This window comes from Fusarium tjaetaba (assembly GCF_013396195.1).
Source record: "Fusarium tjaetaba strain NRRL 66243 chromosome Unknown NRRL66243_c0000062, whole genome shotgun sequence".
In the NCBI taxonomy this organism is placed as follows: Eukaryota; Fungi; Ascomycota; class Sordariomycetes; order Hypocreales; family Nectriaceae; genus Fusarium; species Fusarium tjaetaba.
In genome coordinates, this window is record NW_023501258.1 from 201870 (window position 1) to 229407 (window position 27538).

Sequence of the window (27538 nt, forward strand, 5' to 3'; positions counted from 1 at the left end):
AGAGATGTTAGTTGACGATGAGTCGTCCTACCGCTTGGGCGACATGCCTCGATTTAGCGCTTACGAACCGGGCTTTCCGTGAAATAACCAATGAGCGGAATGGACCCTGAACATCACGGCTCGACCCTTCAACGATCTTCATAACATCCTTTGATAACTGTCTATTTACATCCAAACAAGGTGCATATTCAACTCGCTTATCTAACATGGAACGGACCAAATGGTAGCACAAAAACCCATATCGGGCTATATATTGATAGTGTCAAGGAAACGATGTGGTATCGATACGTGGTTATGCGTTCATCCAACGCATATGTCCTACCCCAAAATCCAAGGTATATCCTCCCTTCCTTCGCTTAAATGAATACTGAGTAGCTGGCTTGCATGACATCCTTTTCCTCTTTGTTAACGCCTGGCCCTTGAAACGTGCAGCAAGATGTAACGCCATCCAGTCCTTATCCATTCCAGCCATGCCAAATGCAACCCATATGCTTGATTGTTACAACCTTTAGACAAAACACAAACAAATAAAAAACACGTAAATGCCGTAAAATAGCGTAGACGCCAATATATACTGTTGACAAGCTCAAGCTGAGTATGTCTTTATAGAGTATCTCTCTCCTATCATATCCAAACACAGACGGCCAGTGCTCTTCACACTGCCCGCCCAGCTCGGGCGCGGAGAGCATTCATATCGAGTTGAATGGTGGGTCGAGAAATCTCCAGACTTCGACTTGGCATCCTTCGGCCTCCAGGGGTTCGAGGGTTGGCGACATTGACACGCCCAGTTCGGTCCAGAATTCTAGGTGGAGAATCATCAGGATCCGACTCTGAATCCTCATGTCCCTCAAAGCCTGCGTCGGCCAATCGTGCAAAGTAATCCGCCAAACCGTCGACACTGGGGGTTCCGACCACAACATCGTACTGTGGTGGAGGAGTCATCACAGGCTCAGGTACATCTGTGACAAGCTCGGCAGCAGGAGGTGGCGCAATATCGTCTTCGAAGGCGGGAGGGTTGAAGCTTGGAACTCTGAGCAGATGGATCGGGCGAGGCTCTTGTTGTCCACTAACGCCATCCGCCAAATGGGCAGCCTGTGGTGGCGCTGGAAGGTTCTCGGCGTTAGGGTTAACACCGGGTAGTGAGCCTTCTGAAGAACTAGGCGAAGCATCGGTGGGAACGGTGAAAGCATCGGGGCATCCACAAGTAGACTGATAAGTGGTGCCGTTGCAGTTGGCGCCTGAATAAGCAGGAAGATTAGTGTTGGCGTGAGTGGCACGGCAGTTGAGAACAGTGAATGGCGAATCAATGCTGATCTCGAAGTGTCGGCGCTTTGTGCCACTGGGATCCTCAGGATCGATACGGCTGATTCGCATAACAACCTTTGAAACGGTTAGTTGCTGGCTCAAAATCTATTATCAAACAACATACCTTGATCCAATGGAAGACATTGACATTCTTCCAGCTGCAGTCAGGGTTGAGTCGTAGCTCCTTGTTCTTGGCCATCATCTCACATGTAGGAATCTGCACATTGGCTTCAATTTCTGTTGAACCCCAGATGGTCTCGAGTCCCAGATCCAGGTCGCCCAGGAGGTTAGCCGAAGGCTCAGGAAGGGGCTCAGCCGTGGTCTGTCTTCGGGCAGCATCTTGTGCGCGTCTTCGAGCCGCTGCTTCACGAGCCTCTCGTCGCTGCTCAGGGTCGAGTTCGCCGCCGCGAAGAGTTCGGATGTCGGATGAGGCGTAGGACGAATCGAGAGGCTTTCCGGCAGACTTTTCGAGTAGCAAGATCTTGCGGCCTGGGTCCTTACGTGTTACACGCTTATCGTTGGTCCAGTACTCAATCGATTCCGTTACATAAACCTTGAGCTTATGTACCTGAACCTTGGCAAGTGGTGTAAGTTTAAAGGCAATGGGGATTTTGCTACCGATAGGAAAGCTCTTGCCCGAGATAACAATATCATAGTGCAGCTGGTCTTCCCATTGGCGACTAATAGAAATGGGTTCTGTCATCTCCAGGGAGAGTTGATCAGGCACGCGAACAATAGACACTTCCTTGGTGCCATGAAGGTTAGGCTTGAAGGCTCCAGCTCGGTCAACGGTGGCATGTAATTCCCACTTAACAGATCCATACTGCAGCTTGGTTGTTTCTAGCTGGTGGTGGTCGATGGGTAGTTCAAAAGTATAGTCATAAGTACCAGGGTAGAAGACCTTGTATCCCTTGGCTTGTGTAGGAGTGGCAATAGGACTGTCACCCTTTTGGAAACTTCGCGACTGGACGCTTTGCAAAGATAAGCGCTTGATTTCTTTGGCAGAAAGGTTATTTTGATGCGGGGTCAGAGATGATGATGGGTTGGGGCGGACGAGGTTTGTAGAGCTGCCATTAGGAGAACTGCTCTTGAGGCGATAAGTGCATTGATTGCCATAGTCGGACTCCCAGCCGTCATTCATGGCATTAAAAAATGTAAGTACTTGAGTGCGCAGGCTCTCCTCTTCGAACACATCTTGTTTGAGGGGAGGGATGCCTTCGGGCCACTCAGTGCGAGCACGGCCAAGAAGTTTGAGTTGAACGGCTTTGATCTTGACGTTTTTTGTGACTCGCAGTTGAAGTTTGCCTCTTAATAAAGCGGTACCGCTCTGGCCTTCGCGGTGACCGTGGCCATCATGATCAAAACCTGAGAGAAAAATGTTTGGCTCAGCGAGAAGAATTGAGCATGACACGCCACTGCCGGAAGCAACGGGTTTCGGCAACTCAGAGACTGAAGTGACGGCAGATTTTGATGAGCGAGCAGACATGAAACTGTTACGATTGGGGTTGGTCAACGCCAACGACGGATGCGAAGATCGTGCAGTCGCCATTGTTGCGGCGGCGGCTGATTGTGTCTGGTTATTGCTGCTGGTGCTGGAGTTGGAGTTGCAATTGGCAGAATTGGAGTTGTTGGTAACAGGCGCTACAGTGGATGCAGAGGCTAAGTCAATACCAACAGGTGCCGCGGAACCGGGGCGTGAGCTTATGTCGTCATATGCTGGCGGGGATACACCTGCCCCAGTAAATCTCGACCCAATCGCAGACTCGCCGGGAAGGTCCAGGTCCAATTGGCACGACTGACCAATTGAGTGGCCTGTATTCGAGGTCCTTGTACTTGGTCTTGCTGGACTTGAAATAGCGCTCACACTTTGCCCAGTTGAGCGGTCAATACCTGTGCTCGTCGATAGCGCTTCGGCTGCTGAGAGACCCGAAGTATCAATGCCTGCAGATACTGAGTTTGATGCCGATGAAGGTTCAGAGCCAGAGTCAGGGTTCGTAAAGGTAAATGAGTTCAGGAGCTTATCTCTGCGGCGTACGGCGGCACGAGGGTTGAAGCTTTTCTTTCTCCGGCTACTGCTTACACCGTTGCTGAAGTAATCGCTGGTGCTGTTACTCGCGTTGGACGTGTTAGTAGCAGTCGGTTGCAACGAAGGTGCGCGTCGAGGCTCGACAAGCAGTTCAGGTGATTGAGGTCTGCTCTCTGCTCGTAGTTCTCGTGGAACGTATCCCGAGGGATAGCTAACGATGTGAATTGCTTGGGGGCGAGATCTTCGGGGACCGATTAACGGCGCGGGAAATCGACCAGCCGATACAGACTTCTTCTTGTTGAGACGAGGTCGATAGTAGATGTTTTCGTGAGAAGGAACCCAAGCGGATCGACGCTGTGGTGACTCAGGGACTGAAGCTGTTGTTGTCATGGCGGTTAACAACTGTACTCTGGTGTACTACACTGAAATGATTTGAACGATGACGAGGCCAATAAAGCCAAGAGAAAATGCGGGTGGTGCCAGCCAAGGAGCGAGAATTAAGAATGCAACGCAAAAAAAGTAGTGGGTGTAAAAGGATGATGTATGCAAACGCAAGCGCAGGAAGTGGAGGTATGCGCTCAGATGCTTTCAAAACAAAGAGCAGAGCAGTGTAAGACGTAGACACACGCAGAATAGCAATTTGTGAGTCTAGCACGCGCGTAAGGGAGGGACAAGGCTGGTTATAAGCCAAGAATAAGACAATAACTTGAATTTGAATGTGAATGTGAACATGTGAGCGGGACCATACCCAGGTCTAATAGATCCAGGGCGTTATATTGGAGATGAGACGAGGGTGATGGATTAGAATGGAATACAAGGGAGGGGGGCCAACTAAAGATGAGCACGAGTAAATAAAAACGAGACGGTGTGTTGCAGTGTTGAAGCAGCGGTGATGAGATGGGTCTGGTCTGGTCTGGCCTGGCCCGGCATCAGAAAAAAGAAAGAAAAAGCACAGGACAACAAAACGGCAGTGCTCATCAATTGCCCAAGTAAATAAATTCATGCGCTGGCATTGGATCCTGAAGTTGTCGATGTCCCTACCCAGGCTTGCATCCCGCCCAGATTTGGGCACTAGACTCTGCGCCTAGAGGCGTCAACGGACCAGGATTAGGAAGGGTCACGCCTTGTTCTGGCGGGCGGTTGGCCGCAGGCAGTGGGGATGATGCTGATGCGCAAGGACGTGGACAAGGAACAGGAAGAGGGTGGAGAAACAGGGCAGAGGATTACGGGACTGGGGATGGGGACTCAAGAAGCAGGGGCTGTTGATTTGTATGTATTGTTGGCGTTGTATTGTGCAGAGCAGAACACCTTATGAATGGCTGTGAGGAATGCACATATCACCAGGCAGAAGAACTAGCGGTGATGGCAGAGGGCGATTTGCAGCAAAAAGACGATGAAGGAAACACTCAACACCCATTATCCTGCTTTTCTGACAGGTGATCGACACTGTTGCAGGTGCAGTATCTATGCAAGATTGTCTGAGATTGATGCTATCCGCTTTCATCCCACTTGGGACTGAGTACATGATTCAATATCAAGACTATTGATGAATCAAGTAAAAGACACACAAACAGGGCGTGTGACTGAAGATCAAGGCATAAGATGAGAGAGAAAAACCACCGATTGCATTGGATACGAATATTCAGGCGAGAAAGATAAAAATACGTACCTTTTGCAATTGTGCTAAAACATGGAAATCCGAAACATCAGATTCAAGGGATTCGCTTGTGGCTAGTGCACCTGTAGCCTCTGACGCGAAGACACCAGCGGTGATGAGAATTTGAGGCCCCGGCAACCCTGGTCTGGTCTGATCTCTCGCTTCTCCGTTTCTGTTTCTGTGTCGCCTGAGATTCTGGAGACTCTTAGCTCAGCTCAACTCAGCTCAGCTCAAGCTCGGCCTGACGATGGTGAGTTAACAAGTGCGTTCAAGGCGGCTGAGGCGGAGGAGAACAATGAAAGACACAGCGGGGACAAGAAGAATAGGATCCTTAATAAACCAAATCTAAGAATAAGAAAGAAATCGTCGGGCGCCAACGCCAATGCCAAACGGATGAGAAGCACGGTTCACTTGAGGCTGTTGGGCTGAAGTTTGAGACCGGCCAGAGCGAAATAGACAAGCGAGAAGAGAACCTGGCCAGATCTGGGCTGGTTGAACGGGAAATGAGACGAGAGGTATAGGAAAGTTGGACGTCGGACAAAAAGCAGGAAACCAACAGGTAAATTAAGTTAATACGTACGAGTTGAGGTATGTAACAGGAACAACCAAGGTAACGAGCAAATCAACTTGGGGTCTGACAAGGAACAGGAACTGAGGTGACCTAAAAGGGCGACAGCTGTCCCAGACAGGGTTTCTTGTACCGCTCGAGAAAGACACTGCACTAAAAAGATCTTGATGGTGGTGGTGGTGGTGATGATGCAGTCATAGCAGATCGAGACAGAGGAGCACACAGATGGGGGCGGCAAGAATGTGTGAGAAAGAACAAGGAAGAGAGAGAGAGAGAGAGGCGTTATTATCTACGTGCCATGTCTGAGCGAGTCTGACCTTGGGGTAATTATATTGCCTCGAATTGAGGTCATACCATGGAATCTAAGCCACCCTTCCGAGGAAAACACTCAGACAGACTGCCCGTGCTATCCGAGGAGCAGTTTCTACAGTACAAAAAAAGCTTCATCAATGCCTCTCGCTATTGAGAGAATACCTTAACGAGGGAGCTCCGGAGGCTGCGGAGCCCAAACCCCGTACGATTGAATGGGGTTCGCTACTTTCGGTGACGCGGCACCAGGCGAAACCCTGTCTTTAGATCCAAAGGCTTTACTCTTTAGAGATGCAGATAGAGTAAGGGTCCTTGTTTAAGCCCCGAAAACGGACTACGTAATGTCTGCTGCGGTCGTGACATGGCATGTGCCGAATGTATAAACTCATGCCATCACCATATCCTAGTCTGACTGTGACAGCCTCCGCTTTGTCAGAGTCACGGTCACTGTCACTGAGAAGAGATCCGAGAAAACTCAAAACTTGAAGAACTAGACAAGAGAGGAATATTCGATGATTGATCAACACCAACGAAGAGTGTGACTGTAAGTTGGTGGCCGTTCCGGCCCCGAAACAAAAGAACGACTCCACTAAAAGAATCCCAAGATCTTAGGGTCCATCCATCTGGCGGGAGATGACACAACAAAAGGTCAGCACATTGCATATTACACATCACATATTGCAGATGAAGTGCTTGCTGTACTTTTCCCATTGACATCAGAATCGTAGTCTGTGGGTTCCGGCTTCACTCTGAGCTCATTCCAATACGAAGGTCTCATTCCGAGGAGCAGATTTATGATGTTAGTACCGGCAGTATGACAAAGAGCCTCAACCCAATCCGAGAATTTTCTCTCATCATAGGAAAAAAACTCAAAAGTTTACAGGGTGCTCACCGGGATCATGCAATCGATCGAGTGGACAGAAAACATGGGCTGTGTGGAGTGGTAAATAGATGCACAAATCATCCGTCATTCACAGCAAGCAAGGATTCTTTTTCTTCTCTTCTTCTTTTTCTTTTTCGGTTACACGAAATGCCGAAATTGATCCATGATGCCGACAATTATCTTGCCCGGCTTGGAAATGCCGAGGCGATACTTGCGAGTTTTATGCACAGCTGAATGAGGCTTGATATCTCGCCCTGTTTCTAGCTTACTTGTGCATTTGGTATGATATGATTCCAGTGCATCTTGGAAATATCGCCGGAGGTAGCTCCGTATAATGAAACCCGCCTGTTGCCGTTTCATTTCCGGTTATCTGATATAATAAACAACTTCATTCTATGAGGAATCACACGATATGAAATTATAATTCTATTTCTATCCAAAGTGAACGGTTTCTCATCAATGAACGGCCCTTGAAGAGCCTAGTTTCATGTCAAAAAATTTCTTGGTCATGAAAGACCCTTACTCCTGAGGCTCGTGCATTCAATGGTGAGGCAGTGGTTCCAGTTTGACGACCAGGCCATTAACGCTTAGATTAATTTAAACATGGCCTACGGGTAGAAACAGAAGCTCTTGCGATTCAGTAACTCAACTTTAACGATGAACCGTGAATTTGCGCTCGGGAGTTGTAACGGTCCACAGAGAGCCCTGGCTTGCCAACTCAGCGCTGATCGTCAACTCTAAAAGATTCCCTGGATGTAACGTTCTACAAGCCTCGTCTAGGCTTTCTTTTTCGTACCTATGTAAATACCCAACAGCGTCGTCCTGGCAGCGATGAGTTGTCACCTTTCAGCTGGAAGCATCTCCCCTGCAACCAATTGCCACTTTATTGAAAGGGCCTTGGTTGTGTGTGTCCATGCTTCATGTTTGTTTAACAGAAGGCTTCTATCAGCCTTCTAGTCTCGTTTCCTCAGTCGCTCCAATCTCGGGCAAGGCCGTGAATAGAGCTTGGGCCATCCAGCGATTCCAGCCTGCGATCCTTAAGACCGGGGTACCCGGTCCATGGGCAGGGGACCCAGGATCAACAACTGATGAGGTCATTCTTCTCTCTTTTTTTATGGATTTTGAACATTGTGGAATTTCAAACTTTAAAGCTTCAACTCCAGGTATTTTATTGTGGTTATGTGGATAACGTTATCACAATTACTCAAGATCTGCGTCGATATCGAACTGGGGAGAATCTCTGTATGGCGTTTGTCACGACTCATTGCATTTTAGCCCGTGACTTTCTCAACGGCGAGGTTCCAGGATTATCGCTGTTGAAGTTTCTCCATGTATCATGCGTGAACTATCTTGTGAAACCAGCTCTCTCCAATACAGCATGCACCCACAAAACATCTTGACTACAAATGTCATACAAATGGCAATCCATTGTCCTGACTCGAGACTGCAAAATCATGCCCAAAAGAGGTAGATCCTGAGATCCAGGACGGCATTGATCTTCATCTAAGATCCAAAGTCTTGGTTTTTCAGATCCACGGTGACAACGCGTTGAAGATATCTGACGTCTATCACTTTGACGACCGAAAATTTAAGCGAACGGTAGCCGATCAAGGTCTGTAAAAATTGTCCTCCAAAAATAGTCACTCGATAGCAGATCTCAAATTGTCGAATGCCGTCTTGGCAATGTCAAATCAAGGAATTTGTCTCACCAAAAAGACGGGCAGTAGTTAGCACGAGCAGCTAACGAACCGAACAGCCGAACACTTTTCTCTGCCCGTGTAATTCCCAGTAATTGACTACACCAACATTCAAGTGCTTATCCTGTATGACAACCCTCCACTCCGAGGTGAGGAAGTGCTCATTGTCGCCGGCGCACCACGATTGGTTCGAATAGTTTCTCAAACCTCCATGAAATCATGCTGATCAAGACCCTGACGGTTTACCCACCCGGAGTCGATCACTAGGCCTTCTACTGGTTTCTCCAAATCGATCGCATGATTTCAAATTCTCAGAATAAAAGATAAAACAAAAAGTGACATGATTATGCGCTATGCGACTCTACATGATTCAGTCTGCATTGACATGACCATTGCGTATGACCTCCCCGCGTTTCGCGGGGAATATTCAGTCGAGCCGGCGTTAAGTGCGGTCAGCATCCGACTGGCAGTCTACTATGCACAGTAACAGTTTAGGGTGACGCTACAACCAAGAGGATGCATCCCGTTTCCCTCGGAAATGCCAGGATGAACATGTCTCGTGAGGACTCTGAAAACGATCATGGCGTAAAGCTTAAGCATTGTATCTCTTGGTAAATGGCTCATCTTTGCTGAGCGCTTAGCAGCGTATACAATGTCAATACGCCAACGTCAAAGATGCCGAACAATCTCCAAATCACATGTGATTCATACCTTGGTTCTTTTGAGGCTATCTATATTCAACGTTATGGTTGATATGTCTGAAGTGCAGTAGTGATCATCTAAGCCTGATTATTAAATAAAATATAATTACCCGTATGCCTTTTCGAGGCCACATACATCAGATAGGTACTGAATATAACAGAACTACACAAAGATGCATCATTGTTTATGTACTTGTGAGTTATTGAATCTGTTATGAGTGTGAAACCACCCGTCAACACATCAACGTTACCCTGTACTAATTGAGTAATTTCTATATGCTCAGCGAAATTCACTGTGGTACTCCAGGTCAAGCATAAATCAAATGCTAAGAGTGTATAAACACTTACTACAAGGAGATGATGAAATACTAGATACAATTGACTGGCTACCAGAAGGGCTCTCGCTGGCACTGAACACCTTGGCTGAGATCCTAGGCAACAAAATATACGATGCTACTGTAGTCTCTCAGGGTCTCTCGATCAACTCAAATATAACATTCGCTTCTCTACTCTATTTCTTGCCATACTTCAAGATACCTCGCATTAATAACTTGCTGCAAAGCACTTATTCAAGTATAGACTTGTTCGACAATCAGCTTCCCGGAATCATCATCAAGCTCCAGTTGACTGCCCAGAACCCGTTGCTGTATTCTGCAACGAAGGCACAAGTACGCCGAATATATGAGCCAGCTGGCTCAGCATTTGTGACAACGAGGCCACATACTCATCTGCCAACCATGTGACAGCCGGACTTGAATCTTCTTGATATAGTCTCTCGACTGAAAATGTGAGCAAACTATCGAGTTTAATCCTAAATTTGATGTAACTCACGTTTATGTGCAGTCACGATGAAGGTGTCAAGTTCTTTTAATGCTTCCCGTTCGAACTCGTGTTTAAGGTCAAGTTCTGGTATGCATACGCCCGAATGTATTGCCCAGAAGTTGAAATCCGCCTTTTGTTGCACAATGACTTCTTTCTTTGGCATATTCAAGGGATGCTCGTCGTCATATTTATAGTGGTAGAGGATGTCGTCGTAAGCTTCCATGACGGTTTCGATATGTGCGAGGTGGCCCATGATGATGATTGAAATGATGAAACGAAGGACTAAGTTTCGAGAATACGATTTAACTTTGAAGATGGATCGCTCTCTGTTCTGAGAAAGAAAGTTCAAATACGGGTGATGATAATCGTGTGCCGTCTGTTAGAGATGATGCTCAGTGATGGTTCGGCCTTGGCCATTCTCAATTCGCAATAGGAGTCGTGGCTGACTGATATGAACTCAATATCAACAATATATTGAAAACGGGAAACAACAAACCATGGATGACCATACCAACCCGAATCTTCGCCAACTTACAGTTCTATAATCGCCATGAGGCAGGACCAAATGGAGCTCAGTGTTTACCTTCTTCTCAGGTAACTAACTACCTACACATCAAGTCAACATTAACTCAAAACATATCTGCACTTTACATCACCAGCAACAGGTGTATCAAGAGCAAGCATCCGCATCAGGTCGTTTCCATCTACTTATCAATCAAATCACTACCAAGAAAAGCTATCCACAATCGATATGTCTGGTCGACGCCTCCGTACCGTACGACACAGCGATTTCTGTCGCGTGTCATCTATCGCCTTATCCGTTCGCCTCTGTCTTAAAAAAATCATGAACCTCCCCGAAGTAAATTCGACTTCAAGAGGTGGAGACGCCTATTACCCGGACTGTGAAACTCTCGAGAAAATGGAGGTGGTCTTCATGAACTGGGTCAAAAGCTACAGGGCCATCCCTGAAGGCGAGCCATTTCCGCCAAGACAGATACCACGCCGCATTCCTAGGGCCTACTCTACCAGCTATCGGAACCCAGCCCTATTGAGGCAATCGTTTGAAGCAATAGACCGTCCAGTATGCTTGGAGACTGTACGCCGCACCGTTGAAGACCGTATGTAATGATCAGTTATGGGAGTTTGGATAGGGCTAACACTCAGCACCCAGTCTACCAGGCGTTACTACACAAGACCGGGAATCACTTCCATTACTTGCACATGGCCATCGAAATGATTGAGGAGATGTACCGCTGCGGCAAGTAATCCTCGCCCTATGTTGGGTAATCGCCAGGCTAACACATATATTAGGAGTACTGATTAGGGATAGAAAATTGAAAGCCAAAGGACAACACTCACTTGCCACATCCCGATAGATCAGAGAGAAATGATTGAGCTGCTTGATGGACTGAGCGGAAGCATTCTATCAGGCTTCATGGGATCATTTACAAGTCTTCAGGTCATCGTTTTGGTGTCCATCTGCGTTCTTTGGGATTTTCAACAAGCGCGTCCAACATTTTAGAGCTTGGCCTTTTACACAGCGAATCTTCATACTCAGTCGTTATAAATTCAATCTTTGTCTCGAGGAGAGGACCATGGTAGTTCTATGTGCAGTAATCACATGGTAAGATAAGGGTTGGAAATTTCTGTAGCATTCATTCTAAAGCATTGGGTGCTACAACGACACAGTTGATAGGGAAACTGACAAAACACACAAAATTTCGCCGAGTGACTGTTACGCTTCCTGCCTGGACATATACAATACAGCCTCATTGCCTACGGCTACCAATTATACGTGTTGGCAGCCACTGTCCGCATCGGCTGAAAGTGTAACAACTAAATTGACAATGCAGCATAGAGCAGAGAAGGCCTCAAAGCTATAAATAAAAACTATCTTATCGGTTCTTTGACGCCTTACATGTAGTGTCACTCATGAGCTCATAAGTATGGCATACTGATAATCTTACCAGGTGATATAGATTGTTGGAAAACGGTGGCGAGCGGTTGAAGAATGGAGCATTATTAGATAGCCTTGCCTAATATTCCTTTCTACGTTGAATGTAAAATCGGCCTCGAGTCTGGAAAAGAAAACTCGATCCTACTCATAATCTTCTCAAGACGTCCACCTCGAAAGAGTGGTCAAGCTCCTCTCAACACTGCTCGCATTACCCTGCGCTCCAGCTGCCGTGCGTACCTCAGGTCCCTCACGGTAGTCCTGCATAACTACCCCATGATGTCAGTACAGCTAATTTCTAGCCTGGAGTCAGATACTTACGCAGCTGGACTTGGGAGTTCAGGGTGGAAAGTGCCAGTCTGATTGCAGATCGTTTGATGCGATCTTCGTTCGGATCGTTTGGAGCAGTATTGTGAGTCCACGAGTCAAGTCTCATGCCGTGATTTCGGACCCAAGAGTTGTATTCAGAACGAAAGGACTGCAGCTTGTGGGTTTCAGGCCAGCCTGGGAGGTTGCCGCGCTTGTTGGCTTCGTACATGAGTTCGACGAAGCTTGAGGAGACGTCACTCATTTGCCGGGAGAAGTTTTCGTAAGCCATTTCAGGATTAATAAAAAAAGTATTGTAGTGTTTCTTAGTAGTGTTTTATTATGTAGGCCGAGACTTGGATAGTAATGTATAGTTAGCGGAAAAGAAAGCGTAACTGCAGAGCACTTTATATACCCAGAGAGCTTATCTGATTCATGAATGACACTAAACGAAGCAATTCATTTATTATAATGTTGATTGCTTTCGCTACATGGCTGTCAGCTTTTGCAAAACTCGAGTGTCACTCCTATCTTCATGACATAACAGGGCAGAAGAGCAAGTGAACAGACAGTCCTCCGATTGGAAAAGAAGCGTGATTAATCTTGCCGTGTTCTATACAACAAGATGACTTCACGGGGTTGTACAATATGACATTGGGTAACGACACAGCATCAGTGAGTCAGCCTGCAAGCAGTTTGTTGACTTGAAGTCTTGTCACCATATCCAAACAGTGCTTTGCTTTAATCACAGCCTCAATCATGAAAGGGGATTCAGTCTTGGCCCTTCAAAAGGCTACACGAATATGGAGGAAGCTATACGCTAACATATACGACAAGTTTGGAGATATACCACCAAACCCACTGCCATTGTAGTCACGCAGCCAGTGATCATTGGTGTCTCTGAACTGGGGATTTTATTAAGCTAGCGAGCGAAACTTTTTACTGCGATTGATATATTCTTACATTCCATGACTCAATACCCTCGGTCTTCACTGTTGGAACGGACCTGGACACCAAGTAGATATACCCAACAGCCAGTGGTGCTCATTGCACTAACTCGCCCATACAGTATCACCATAATGACGGAATAAGATCGCTTTGAGTGAAAGTGATAATGCTATCCAAAATACCGAAGCATGAAGAGATAATATCGCTCTTGTAGCTACAACCACATACTTATATGTGATATGGCATAAATTTTCTGTCTCTTTGTAGAAATAACGGCCACTCATGTGCAATCTTTCCAATTTTTGGGTATTTTTGAGCCCCGTAAGACATCATCTATCTAAAACCCTCGAAAACAGCATGACATGCCATACATCGGAAATTGGTAGGTTTGAGTTATGCTTATGTATGTCATTAGGTCTTGAAGCTTCATGGTCAAGTTAGCGCGCGGATTAATGAAGTACTCTAATTTACCATCCAAGCCGTAGTTCAATGGTTTGGCATCCCAATAAAATGCTGGTGTCTATCTTGATGCCTTCATAGTGATATGTAATCCCTCAGCCCACCACTGCCTGGGAAGCTGGAATAGATATGAGTGTGCCAATCGATATTGACAGACGCGCCTGTAAATATCCAAAAACTACACTGGCCACATTATGAGACTCTTCTACCTCTTCTCGACCTTGAGCCAATCAGCGAGGTTGGAGCTGGCTGGAAGTCCAGTAAGGTCACGAATTGCCTCTAGTACTTTGAGGGTATAAGTACATATAGACGTCTCAGCGATCTCAAATAAGAATTACGCTTAATTCACTTTGGGTCTCAGTTCAATCAAGCATGGGAGTCACTATAGTCAAGGTACTGGCTGATCTATAGGTGATAATAAGAGTGTATACAATATTCCTTAACAGAACATGTCACGCCTCGGCGATATTGAAAAAAGGAACTCCATTGCTTATAGTAACTTGTGAGGTCTAGTCTTGTTTCTTGATCAGCAAGGATACGTACATAGAGCTCTCGAAGCCTTCGTGTCTCTCCAAAGTTGAGATGTGTGGTCAGGCAAGGCGAGCCAGCTCAGCCAATAGGAAGATTAACTCGTCTGATGATATTCCATATCGGGAAACATACTGCGTTACTGGGTCCCACGAACGTTGTTGTTACATTGCATTTTGGGCCTCAGGTGATGTTAATCAAGGCAAGGCTGAAACAGTATGCAAGATGTCTGAGCTTATTACAACCTCATGTTTCCATCATCTTATTGCCCGTGTAAAAGAAAAGGATCGTTTATCGAGGCCGGACCTTGGTACAGCACACACATATTGGCTCACATTCACGAGAACAGCGTAACTAGTTGTATCTGCTCAACGGAGCTCCCAAGGGATAGTGGCCCCAAATAGGAAATTAAGATCGCAGTATTTAAACAGAATCACAAAACCACACAGTGTGTAATGCTTCGAACAATTTGACATTGATGGCATACAGGCACAGACTAGACTGAACCTCCCTACATAAACGCCTCATCAACGATAATGACTGTTTCGCTCCTATGTTTTCCCATAAATACATATACAGTATGGACTTCGTTCGTCGTTTCGCTGATTATACTGATTTCTCTCCCAATATCCAGATCCATTAAACGCTTGTCAAATTAGTACACAAAAAGATATGCCTGCCAGACGTTACACCATAACCGGTTCGACAGATGAAATGGGCATATGTGACATCGTTGTTGGGATCATGTAAGGTCCCAGCGCCGAAGACAAGATGCTAGCAATATTGCGAGCCATATCCGACTTCTTGCCCAGGCACCAAAGCGCCTTGGTGCAGTCCTCGCATCGGCGGACCAGGTTCATGACGCCAGGTGTCTCCAGGGGTGCGTGTTCATGTCGCACATTCTCCTCGACTTCAGTGAGGAGGAGAATTGCCGCCTTGGTGAATGCCCTGATGAGAATCATGGTCCAAGGCTCTGTCAAGATAGAGCCCTCGACAACTGCGAAATGGAGGTCCGAGATACCCGTGCCAGGAACATCACCGGCTCGAGGGCGTGTCGAAACTCGTGCGAGGTCCGACAAAGTAGCTGCACTGTCTCTTCGTAGCGAAACAACTACGTTGGCTGCCTGTCGCACCTGAGTCGAGTAATCAAGACCCAACTTGTTTTCATCCACAAGCTCAATCAGATCCGCGAGTAGGAGAGCAGCACAATGGAAATGAGCCACCACACACACAAACCAGCTCTGGATGAGTGTCGGGACACTATCGTACTGCTCGACCAGATCCCTGAAGAAGGCACCGTAGCTCACGTTCCAATGCTTGTACACAGCCATGGCATTCGAAATGACCTTCTCGACAGGTTCGCCTCGGTATCGACTTCTGACCGTGTTCTGGAGGTACGAGACATGCCGGAAGAGAATGACCTTAATGGGAGCTGCAGTGACAACACCCTTGGATGCAGCATCGTACGAACAGGGCCAACGAAGAACACCCTCCTTATTTTCGCGGACGAACAACTCTGCCCACCATCTGGCGTCCTGCGGTCGATACTCGATATTGTAGGATTCGTGTTCTGGATGGTCTGGATAAGTCGGGTCATGGTGACACTCCTCATCTGAAACAACCACGGGCCGGCCGTTCATGGACGAAGATACAGTGTCGAACATGACTGTCATCCAGTAGACAAGACCAATAGTACCCTTGTCCTCCTCGCTTAGAGACTCTGCAGATGTAGCCTTCTCCAATCCCAGAGAACTTCCAGAAGCATCCAGCACGCCTGTCTCGCGAGCTTCGTACTGAAACTTGAGAGCATGCATCTTTCTTGCTGCTCGCTCCATAAATACTGGCGGTCCTTCTGCGGCAATAATTTCGCTGAGCTGAGATGCAATCGATCCCTCACCCGAAGCGATCGGACTATCGCTAAAGTTACCCATACCAAACGGCATATCGTTGTTGTTATCCTCCTCATCTCTCGGCTTCTGTGCTAGTCCCATGATCAAGTCGGCACAAACCACACGGAAACATTCCATATCTGAGCAGTCCTGCAATGCCCGCTTGGCCTGGGCCCAAAAAGTCCTCTGAAGTGTGCGGTCGAAGTCCTCGTTAATATCGTCAAATTCTGATCTCATGCTGTCCATTTGAGTCAAGTTCTGTGGGAACCTGTCTCGCTCACGTTGACTGCCTTGCGCCCATTGGGTAGCAAATGCCATGATAGCCAAATGCAGAGCCTTCGAAGCAGCTCGGTCCTCTGATTTACTGAGCCGGATCAGTTTCGTATTTTGTGCTTGCTTGTCGAGCTGAATTACACGCCGATAAATTCTATTGTCTTGCTGTTTTGGCTGACCAACGCTGAGACCCTCAAAATGAGATGCCAGCCAACTCACACCGTTGTTAGATGGCCGAGTGATGGTATTGGGCTTATAAGGACATGTCTCCTCTGACAGCCAGCAAGACAGGGCGTGCTCCAAAACATCATGGTATATCCTCATCAGATTATCCGAGATCAGGTTGTTATTGGTCTTGGTCATCATATTGTGTGTCACTGAGAATGGCGAAATGGAGGTGGTATAGCTTCTTGCTATGCTTTCTGGGTAGTGGCGCACACTGAGAGACCGAGAAGAGATGTCGCTTTCGTATGAGTTGGAACCAGAAGGTGAGGGCTGGAACGGAACATCGCTGCCGACCGAATGAGTTTGGAAGAGGGGCCACCCATTATCACCATTTTCTTCCTCCGCAGTTTGGTGTCGTGAATGCAATCCTTGGCCGGAAAGATCTGTGGAAGGTGTAAGATCCATGGGATGTGGGTGTGCTGGGGTCGAATGAGGTTCGAGACTCTGTAGGACACTGTTATGAAGGCCAGCATCGAACGCAGTCGGGTCGAAGACGCCATTCACAGGCATGGTATCGAAAGTTGTGTGAGGAAAAGCAGAGAAGTTGGCGAACCCAGTTGTATCCATTGGCCCCCAACATGACAAGTCGTGTGCTGTGGGAGGTGCCTGCAACATATCCAGCAGGGCAGTTGCATTCACATCAAGCGTTTGGTTCGTTGGTAGAGGGGCTTGAGTCGGCGAAGGTCCTGGTTGCTGCTGCTGCTGAGGGCGAGGGCGTTGACGCTTGGCCTTTGTGCGCGACTGATCGGGGACGCGGCGAGTTGCGCCATTCTGAGCAGGTACTTCGTTGTTGATATTTGAGCTTGTGGCAGCAGGGCCAGTCTGTAGTTGAGCGCGAACCCAGTGAAATGTGCATTGTTTGCGAGTACGAAGGCAGTATGAACATCGTAGAGCTCTAGAATCAATCTCATCTGTGGTTTCATTGGCCCCTCGGTTAGCGTCTTCGAAGTCGGGAAAAAGGCGCGGGAGGGGGAGGAGGAGGATTGGGGAGAGCAAAGCCAACTCACCAAGATGCTCCTCAGCAAGAGAGGTACCGCTGGTACTGTCACCACCGTTTCGAAGCCTCTCTGAGTTTCTCTGAATATCCCACAGCGAAGGCGCATCGCATGCCCGCTTGGCTTTGCGACACTGGTCGCACGAACGGTTCTGGCGTCTCATTGTGAGTGAAGGCGAGTTAAAATGCGATGAGTGGCCGCGGGGGCCCGGCTCCGAAGGATCGGAGGTTTACAGTCACTGTCGCGACGAAGGTATAGCGACGAGTATATCGTGATATATGCGAATAACTTATTGGATATAGCAAAAGATTAAACCAAAATGAAGAATGTTTGCTGCAAGATGAATGTTAGTGGGAGAATATGAGATTGAGATGAAACTGAGGTGGAAAGAAGCTTGGGGAATGGGCCCAAAAATGGACCTACCTGCCCTGATGAATGAGATTTGCCGCGAGCCCCGCGCTGATGCTGATGCTTGTGCTGATGCTTGTGCTGATGCTTGGGGCGTGCTGGACTGGGCTGGGCTGGGCTGGGATGGGGCTGCTTAGCACTGAAGTCCAGCCCAGTCATCGGCGGAGTCAAGGTCATGTCGGGCAGTAGACCGGAACCCGACAGGACCAATCCAACCTCCACTAAGGGATGCGCATTTTCAGTGGAATGTCCAGTGCTTTACAGCGGGCCGTCAACACCTCTAGAGCCACTAGAGTGCTGACCCGGTAGCACATCTTGTCCCTGGACAGGCCCTGAAGTGTTAAGGACAGTGGTCAGACCCCGCTTTTCCGAACGAGGTTTCACTCTCCCCGCACCAGACTAAGCCATTTAAGCTCTAGATCGTTGAGAACGGCCATTCAACCTGGGATCACCCTCGGATGCGAAAATGACACGGCACCTGCAGCAAGCAACAGTCGCTCATTTCTTCAAGGAAGTCTTCTAGAGTCAAGCCTTCCTGGGGGAAAATCATTCTAAGACGCCAAGCATATATGAGAATACGTCGTGGCTACAAATCTTGTTTTTCGCTGACTCGTAGCCTTTGACTCGAGAGCAAACAAACCCTGTCTCGACCTCAACTATTCCGGTTTTCTGGGACATAGCACTCACCTCGGCGCCGAGTGGTAGGCCAAAAGTTCAGTGCCATACCTGTACCTACCTCCCGGGACCTTCGGAATAGGATCCGTCCTCACTCTTGAGTGCTCAACGCTCGAACGCAACCAGAAACGGCTGGAAGGATAACTCCGCCTTGGGGGATCTCCCAACCCATGAAGCTGGTTTATTCCTCTTTGGGATCTAGTTGCTGCTCTTTGGCCCAGTAGCCAAGCCCATCTGGTCCCACAGGATTCAGCTAAAGAGAAAGGGGTGGGAGCCGAGACTGTGCTTGAGCTTTATGATGGCAAATGGCGAAACAAGTGTTAGCTCAAGATCGATCGGGATAGGGGAAGCTTCGGAGTTGAACCCCATGCCAATACGTATCGTCAATTCGGTGAGTTGTTCATCAGGACCCTTTGTTGTCTACCCCGGACCAACGACAGAGTTAAAGATATTTTACCAGGTTGTCACAGAGAAAAAAGCAAAACTACCTACAAAAAGCAACACCCAACCTCTAGACTCCATCCGCAAGGGGATTCGCTTTTGCATGTCGCGTGCGCCTCAACAGCCAATCGTTCAAGTCTTTTAGCAACCCCTGGTATGACCTAAACATTCGATAAGCCCCAACCAAACAGGGATCAACTTTTTCTTCGATCCCAGCGAAAAATGGAACTCTCGTCCTCCTCTTCCTTGCCATCACTAAAACATTTGCTGCAACATTATGCATCCATAACCCCTCTAGGCTCCCAAACAAAGAGTCCGGAGTCTACGCTCCACACACCGGTTCCCCGACTCCTCTTTCGAGGTTGCCAGAATCTCCACGCCCGCTCGCCTATCGTGTAGCCCAGGCCTCAGGTTACCACAGATCTTGGACGACAATGCTGGGCCTTGTTCAAGTTGTGGTGCTTCAGCCGCGGATTTCCGCTATAGTGGTCAAGTTAGCGCGGCGGTCCACTGTTAAGGATGGGCCTGTAGAGCCTCACCAACTTCAACTTCAACTTCGATGCCAGAGGTCTTGAAAACTAACGACACAAGGAGTGCAATATATGACATGTAGTGCGTCAGGTGAAGGACAGGCCCTTTTCTTTGCTATGCCTCATGTACAAGAGGTATGACAAGTCAGCTTCATGTTCATCAATCTGGGCCACGAGCAGAGAGCCCTATCAGCCTTTCAGCATGCCCTTCGCAGACCTATACATGCATAAGACTGGCTATATCCACCCATTGTTTAAGGCAAGCTTGATTGGGTAATGCCAAACCAGATGCTTGCGTAAATGTTTGAACGATTGCAAGCCCACAGTCAGCCCTGCTCAAGCCAGCTTCAGACGATCATGAGACTAGGAGACTAGCATACACCTGATCGAGGCGGCTACATGAGCTTGGCCACGTAGAGATCGAAGACAAGCCTCCAAGGCATTGTCCTTTCCAGGTATTCGGTTTCCCAGTTCACCGCACTTTCATCATCTTGACTCGATCTTATACCCCAATCGTGCTGAGTTACGGGTGCCAGGCTGACTCACGGCAACAGCCGCACATTTAAACACGATTCAAAGACTATCTGACGGTGCTTGCTTTGGCCCCAGAACAATTTATCAACAACAATGTGCCGCATAACCCAACATCTATCCAATATTGCTTTGAGGGTAAGGCTTTTCAAGTTGGGATCCACTCCCCACTGTAGATGCGGGGAAGAAAATCCGGGGTGCATATTGTTAAGGAATTCCACAGACGTCAATCATGTTCAACAAGCTCTTCTATAGCTCTTAAAAACAGTATCCTAATAAAATGGGCTCAATGGGAATTCTCTTAATTCATGAGAATTAATTCAATCTCACATGAACATGGCGTCACATTGTAATAAAGATCGCTTATCGCGGACGCCGCGAAGATGTCCGAGAGGCCGTTACACATAAATCTGATATCCAGGGTCCAGACTCCCCTGGCCAGGATCTGGAGGTCGATATGAGGGGAACGGCGCTTTTACTGAGGCATAGAATATGGTCTAGACAAGCCTCATCTGATCATGATGAGGAGCTTCGGCTTCTTCTAGACTACCATCCTCTGCCAAAGTTCGAGGTCAATGTAACTGAATGGCTGGTCCAATAAACAGCGTTACCATCTTTCTCGATCGGTGTGCGGTGTGTTTTTCACCGAGTCATAACCTCACCAGCGTAGCTTTAGTGACATTCATCAGTGAGACGCTGCACTGGGATGGCTTGAAAGGTTCATTGCTGGGTGGTAGGCCTTGATAGAAAGTGGAGACCACAATTACCTGCGCGGACTCAGTGAATCTATTGTTTCTAGGTACCTATAAGTTAATGATACAAAGGCGGCCCGGGTCAGGCAGAGTACGATTGAGCATCCGTCAACTGAAAACACCCAGAATCCTTCGATTGAGGTCCGAGGCCACAGCCCTTGACATGTAGTGTGCCAACTCCCAAGCCTGGCTCTTTGCAGTTGGTCACACTTACGAAACGCTATGCAGCCGCAACTGACACTTACACAAGAGCCGACATCCTATTGGCTTCGCATCATGCGACAATGGCGGGGAAGCTGAAGCTGTGCAAATTACCCCTCCCCAAACAAGGATGACGGCTGATACCGTAGGACTGTTGCATGACTCTCTAACACCATCATCTTCGTTTGGAACCAACAGTGTGATAACTGATCCATGTTTGCATGAGGTGAAAGAGTCAAAGAGACAACCAACACCTTCTTCGTACCGTGGGGGCAAGGGAAGGACGATTTTGGAAATTGCCAGTGGGGGATTGTAATGTGACAGGGTTGGTGATGGAGACATATATCGCGTTTGAGGTGTTACGATGGATAAGCAGTCGCCTTTCGCAGTCATCAGGGCATTGCAATAATCAACGCATATATGAGTTAAGACACCTTATTAGCACTGATGAAACTGCGAGGAATTTGTCTGGAATAAACAATCCCAATGAACCACCCCCCGAAGCAGCATAATATTGTCACATGGTCTGCTCTTACCAGCTTGCATAGATCCAAGCTGAAGCACTGTTGAATTCTTTTGAATGTAGACATTATCGATCTTGTATCATAACCAAATCCGCCAGGGTTTCATATGTGAGAGGAATAAGAAGTGCCATTAATAAGATGGAGTCAACTTGTGCAGTTAGCATCCTTCACCAGATGACATCCCAAACCATTCCATCCTGGAATCCAAGATATCCTTGGCATCATTCAAGAGGCTTGAGTACCTTGCAAAGCACCAGGTTTAGCATGAGAAAAGATGAAACGCGTATAATGTTTATTGGTCCACAAGTTGTCTTTTTTTTTTTTGCAAGACACAATTCTATGGTCAGGCCATATCTTCTTTCTCCACACCATTCAACCCATTTGCAGTGACATACTCAAGTGACTGAGTGCCATGGCTAGAAAGTGCCTCGTCGGCCATCAATTCGGCCAGGCGGGTTTGGGTATTCGTTCTTGTTTCCATCGACTCCAAGTCCAGGTTCCATTACAAGGCTGTTCATTTCGAGAGGTTTTGGATTAATGAGACGTTGTCTCCCTTCAACATGATTTGACCTGGGTGGTGTTAGTTGGCTTCAAAATTGGCGGACTTAAGGGACGTACCAAGAGATCTCCTGGTCTCCTTCTCGTTAGTCTTGGTGACCTGCTTGACCTCTACGGCTTCATCGATGACTAGGTTCATGAACTCGTCGAAACCCTATCGATTGTCAGTAGTCATTCTTCAGCACAATTCGACATCGACTGACTCGGATCTTGCCCTCAATACGGATGGAGAGCTGCTCGTACAACCAGATGCTGACTGTGGCGTGCTGCGACTGTTAGCAAAGTCCAAAGATCTTTCCCACTTCTTTCAGCTCGCCGTCGCGGACCTCGAAACACAAAATTATCCCGATCCTCGGTTCCTTGTGGGCAAATGGGGTGCTATTGTTGTCTCGAGTCTGTCCACGAGGGTTCGAGACTGTCGCGCCCGACAGCCAACCCGATTCAACCACAGCTGTCCCAAGACAAAATGAAGCAACAACCACCACGTAGAAACGTTAAGAAGTTTAGCTTTTGCGATATCGACATCGTCGGGCGTAGAATCGGTGCAATTTGTGTTTTCGAGGTCCACCCAGCGGTCAAGCTAAAAGCGATCGGTAGCACGCGTAGAGAAAAGACTTACTTCTCGGAGAAGCTCGAAGATATACTTGCTGTAGAGCAGTTAGATCAATGCTTCAAAGAGCCAGGAACCATGCGATCGCGTCGCAGAGAGGAGCTTGAGGCTTACATGGGAGGCAGCATAAGACGGCGACCACCGCCACCACCACGACCAGTCATTTTGTGAGGGGTAGCGCAAAGTATCGAGGAACTGGTTAAGGGTGCTCTTGCGCCGAGATTCGAGGTTGGAGTCGGAGGTAGAGAGGTTTGATTGTTTGATCACCGCGATTCTGCTGTCGCAAGATCGAAGTGGAAGCTCTAAACACCAACCCAAAATCTCGGCGGATGTGGGGTAATATTTATCCGTGATATCACTGAGGCTCCCGGGTAGGCCAACATTCTGAGAGATTCGCTGTCTGACCATGCCACGAGTCTACTGAGTATAATGGATCACTTATTTTCTGGAAATTACTATTGTCCTATATGTGTTGAGAATACTAAAACTTATATTTCTAGTTTGTGTTTTGTCAGTCTGAATAGGTAGGCATTGGCTCTTTATTCATGGTACATTGGTATTGCCTCCTACTGAAATCATAAAACACACCGATGACCAAGGGAGTGGGAATAAACTACAAGAGATACTATTAACACATTCAACTGAACTCTTAAAACTATTACATTTAGTTCTGTATGTAACTATCAGTTCTGCGCGGTGAAAAGAACTTGCAATTGATCACGACGTACACAGGGAGTTAGATCTTGAGAACTCAGTAAGGGATAAACGATTGAAGTATTATTTCACAAGAAATAACTGGAACAATATTGTATCTGGTGGCCATTATAAAGATGATATGGTTACCAGCTACTCATTTACCTAACCCTTGACTTAGGTATATACCATCCATCCATGGATGGAGAAAGGGAGGCAAGAAGTCGGTCACTTAGGTTAGGCAATGACGGGCTATTCTGGTCTATAACACCTGCCAACATATACGGTGTCCACGTCGCACCTCTTGAAGATTGTAGTGCATACAGATTGAGTATGGGGTGAGTAAGAGCGATGCCTCAGCGTCGACGGGTAAGTATCCAGCTTCTGCTGGCCCAATCTCAACCTACAAACCAACAACAGCACATTCGATACCAAAATTCTCATCATCATCTCTGTCATTCTTTCAAATCCCGCTATATACTTTCGCCACTCACTATATAGTATCCAATAGCCAATCATGAACTTCCACTTTGCAAAGCCCGGAGAGAAACAGAGTCAATCTCCCTTCTTTCGACTCCCACGCGAACTACACGCTGAAATCATCACCCTCTGTGTCCCAACATCTTGGCAAAGATTTCGCAAGCACCACCTAGACGAACACAAAAAGCCTCTGTGGCCCATCGAAGCCGAACGGCGCCTGCCAGCCTTGTTCAGCACGTGTCAGGAAATGTTAGCAAGGTCACCGTACGATGTCTCGACCCAAGCATAGCTTGCGTGGGCTGCCCCTATACCTCCATATATCTCCTACCATGGAGCATATATTATGGCTCCATTCATAAAATCTGTTGGGCCCTGGGAAGCTCTAGCTTCTGGTCGTGTACAAAAGAAGATCTCCAGAAAGCATTGGCGGAAAAAAGTCCAGCTAGTCATATTGAAACCCCAAGTCCTAGAAGCCCTTATACAGTTGATCACGGATCTTAACAGGAAAGGAGATTCATAAGGCAAGACGAACGGGAGACAGGAGACATGATTAGGCATGACAGCGTGTGGTTACAAAAGCGATTCTATTAGTAAAGCTCTGCGAATCTACACATTCAATGAATTCGAATACGAAGCTTTCAGCAACAGGTGGAGCAGACAAGTCAGGCTATGTGGGAATGCGATTACTATCAAGGGTGAAGTTGAGACTCTTCCTAATAGATACGATGACTACTAGAACCTGTGAGGCAGGTCGCCACGAACTAACCTCTAGGTATCATAAAAGAAGAGATGAGGATGCTATGATGCCCTTGCCTACAACGATCTACTCATCGTCGTTCGGTAATGCGAGTATTACCTTATTTCACAAATAATCTTGATAAATATGAGGAGCAGTAAGAAATTAGGATTGATAAATGTAATCCACAGAGAGGCAGGCCAGTTATGAAATAGCTCAGTATGGCTCTCCATTTTCTCTACTTATGGTAAACGAGCTACCTGCTCGAGGCAATGTGGTCATCTTGGAAGGTTTATTTGAGGGAATCAAAAGGGACCCTCGAACCTGTAAGCAAATATCAAGCAAATATATATCTTCTGTAGGGAAACCAAGTATCGTAATAGATTCTGGCGCCATTAACTCATATTTCATCGCGGACTAATGATGGAAAGAACATCATGAAGAGAACCCGACACTACTAATCAGCCAAAGGTGTATAGAACGAGTAGGTATATGTAATATCAGAAACTATGTAACTCTATAAGAGAATTGTAGTAAAGTAGCCAACATAGCTCATGCCCAGCATGAGTCCCGTCATTCGTAAGATATCTCATACGCCTATCCGACGCTGGAAGTTCAACATGACATGTCATGTCTATACGACAACAAGCATGTACCCAATAAATAAAGCCAGAGCGAGCCCAAGCCCAGGTCTTGTACTGAAAGCACCGCCCTCCTCTTTTGAAACCTCTTCCTTGAACTGGCCCTCGACATTACCCCTGGGCCAGTACTCACAAACGAGAAACCAGCCTCGTTCGCCGCAGAGCTTTCTTCCGCATCCAACAGTCGTGGTATCTTTCCACACAAGCTGCGTGAAGTGTCCAGTCTTCTTGCTGAACTTGGCCTTGTCGAAATTGTACTCATCTCGCTCATCACCCCAAGCTTCGATGCTCGCAGTAACATTGGGATAACCTATAGCCAGGTTCTCGCCATAGGGTCCACCAGAGTGCTCAAAGTCGCAGTCATCATTGTCATCGAGGTAGTCTGTTGCGAACTCCTCGAGTGTTTTGTTCCATTTCAGTGCTGTTGCGTTGTGTTCCTCGCGATAGAAGTTGGTGCTGTTGAGGACGGCTGATGTGAAGGATTTGCCTTCCTTGTATTCAGGCTCATTGGAGGGGATGGATACTGGAGCTGTGATTGTGACATCGGCAGCGAGACTTGAGCCGACTAGGAGGGCGGTAAGAGGAAACAATAGGTTCTTCATAGTTGTGGGACGTGAGCTGGTGGTACAGTATGGGTCGTGTAAGTGGTGGCACAAGAACAAGTAGCCCGCTGCCTTGAAGCTATTTAGACACGAGGCAAAATCAAGTAAACGATACGAGTCACAAGTGTCGTTCTAGAAAGTCTAATCACAAAGAAACCAAAGGATGATTGAAGATTTAACTCTATTCTTTGTCCCTCTCAGCCTGATTTACCATCATCTTGGCCTTGGAACAGGCCTATGACGTATGCCTTTTACCGCCAATAGCTGTGCAGCACATGGCTCAGCTGACTCTAATCTTGGTTGATGACGAGGGACAAGGCTGGGCAATTGCTGGCCATGAGTAAGATATAAACTGAAGCTATTCAGTAGCAGTATATAGAGATGTAGACGATGTGAAACTTTTAGTGGAGGTTCAACCGTCAGTCTTTAACAGCCATAGCTTATGCAAGACCTCGATTGACTTGAGACGGTGTCGAACTGGAGGGGTGGCCGTTTCTCGATCCCCCACCATCAGCGTAAACTAGCTACTGGATATAGCTTGAGAAGGACGGCAATTGGCGCTTAACCAGACAATTATTGACTGATTGACTGACCTGATCTGTTCATCTCAACATTTACGGTCATGTCTACCTCTTGTCGTCAATTGATCACAGTGCTTACTCGAACCCCCACGCTATTACTACTCAAAATCCGCGGTCGTTGACGTGCATAGCCGATTCCTTAAGAGCATCACAGCAACCGATCCAAGGCATGACAGGCTCCCATCCGATAATAGGCATAGGCAATAGAGAGTGTGACTCACCGGATGATTAGTCCGAGAGAGGTTCGGCTGAATCTACCGTGCCATACCGTACCGTACCGTATGTACAGTACAGTACAGTATCGTATCGTATCGCATGCGCATTATACCTACCTTACCATACCGAGTAGCGAGTATACAACCTAATTCTGTTGCCTTGACTGTCCTCTCTTGTCTTGACCAGTCCCACTCCTGCGCGTACTCGTCGACTAATAACGCACTCGTGCGGATTCTAGTGGTCCCTTCTCATCACAGCCGAGTTCTAGATCCCACCGTGAAAGTGGGCTATCGAAACGGTAGCAAGAATAGAGCCTGGTTCTCAAACGTGTATGGCCGATGACCGGTCATGATTGAGCGATTAATTCTACAACGAGTCTCTGTGTAACCACCGACGAGTTCGTGAATGGCTGAGAATAGTTCATTGAAACATGAGCTCCAGTCTAAGCATAAACGCCTGTTGCTCTCTCTCAAGAGGCAAATAGACACAAGTGCCGGTCCTCTTCCCGTGTGTAGACAACCAATCCATTGCAACCCCCAACATCGTCACGTACATACATACGTCAAGTCGCATCGCAGATCATCGTTAACAGAAATTATTAAGCAACCAAAACAAGAAACTAGCATCAAAGGCAAAAGCGAAAAAGCTCCGACCGATGCTGCGGCAATTGTGAGATGTTCCCGCTAAACCGCTAATGTAATTGTTTGTTCAACCGTCATGCCACTATGCCACCCAAAAAGACATAGCGATATCCACCCCCAAAGGGAGCAGTAGGAAAAAAAGGTATTAAACAAGACGTGATTCGTTCAGAGTT

General features: G+C 47.4%; 7 protein-coding genes across 7 annotated transcripts; 1 reads left to right on the forward strand and 6 right to left on the reverse strand.

Moving 5' to 3' along the window:
* Positions 1-654: 654 nt before the first annotated feature.
* FTJAE_3135 (arrestin-related trafficking adapter) lies at positions 655-3721 on the reverse strand (the record flags this gene model as incomplete). The annotated part of the gene is made up of 2 exons (XM_037349400.1): positions 655-1380; positions 1430-3721. The coding sequence occupies 2 exons, from the start codon at positions 3719-3721 to the stop codon at positions 655-657; spliced, it is 3018 nt and encodes a 1005-aa protein (XP_037209823.1).
* Positions 3722-9758: 6037 nt separating this feature from the next.
* Positions 9759-10221, reverse strand: FTJAE_3136 (uncharacterized protein; the record flags this gene model as incomplete). Its single annotated transcript, XM_037349401.1, has 2 exons — positions 9759-9925; positions 9978-10221. 2 exons carry the CDS (start codon positions 10219-10221, stop codon positions 9759-9761), a joined length of 411 nt encoding a protein of 136 aa, XP_037209824.1.
* Positions 10222-10812: 591 nt separating this feature from the next.
* Positions 10813-11234, forward strand: FTJAE_3137 (uncharacterized protein; the record flags this gene model as incomplete). Its single annotated transcript, XM_037349402.1, has 2 exons — positions 10813-11086; positions 11140-11234. The coding sequence occupies 2 exons, from the start codon at positions 10813-10815 to the stop codon at positions 11232-11234; spliced, it is 369 nt and encodes a 122-aa protein (XP_037209825.1).
* An 847-nt stretch (positions 11235-12081) lies between these two features.
* Positions 12082-12520, reverse strand: FTJAE_3138 (uncharacterized protein; the record flags this gene model as incomplete). Its single annotated transcript, XM_037349403.1, has 2 exons — positions 12082-12191; positions 12244-12520. The coding sequence occupies 2 exons, from the start codon at positions 12518-12520 to the stop codon at positions 12082-12084; spliced, it is 387 nt and encodes a 128-aa protein (XP_037209826.1).
* Positions 12521-14849: 2329 nt separating this feature from the next.
* FTJAE_3139 (regulatory alcR) lies at positions 14850-17708 on the reverse strand (the record flags this gene model as incomplete). The annotated part of the gene is made up of 1 exon (XM_037349404.1): positions 14850-17708. The coding sequence occupies one exon, from the start codon at positions 17706-17708 to the stop codon at positions 14850-14852; it is 2859 nt and encodes a 952-aa protein (XP_037209827.1).
* Positions 17709-22121: 4413 nt separating this feature from the next.
* On the reverse strand, positions 22122-22939 carry FTJAE_3140 (small nuclear ribonucleoprotein E; the record flags this gene model as incomplete). Its single annotated transcript, XM_037349406.1, has 5 exons — positions 22122-22177; positions 22226-22319; positions 22369-22437; positions 22785-22812; positions 22890-22939. 5 exons carry the CDS (start codon positions 22937-22939, stop codon positions 22122-22124), a joined length of 297 nt encoding a protein of 98 aa, XP_037209828.1.
* Positions 22940-25318: 2379 nt separating this feature from the next.
* FTJAE_3141 (the plant PR-1 class pathogen related) lies at positions 25319-25927 on the reverse strand (the record flags this gene model as incomplete). The annotated part of the gene is made up of 1 exon (XM_037349407.1): positions 25319-25927. One exon carries the CDS (start codon positions 25925-25927, stop codon positions 25319-25321), a length of 609 nt encoding a protein of 202 aa, XP_037209829.1.
* Positions 25928-27538: the final 1611 nt, after the last annotated feature.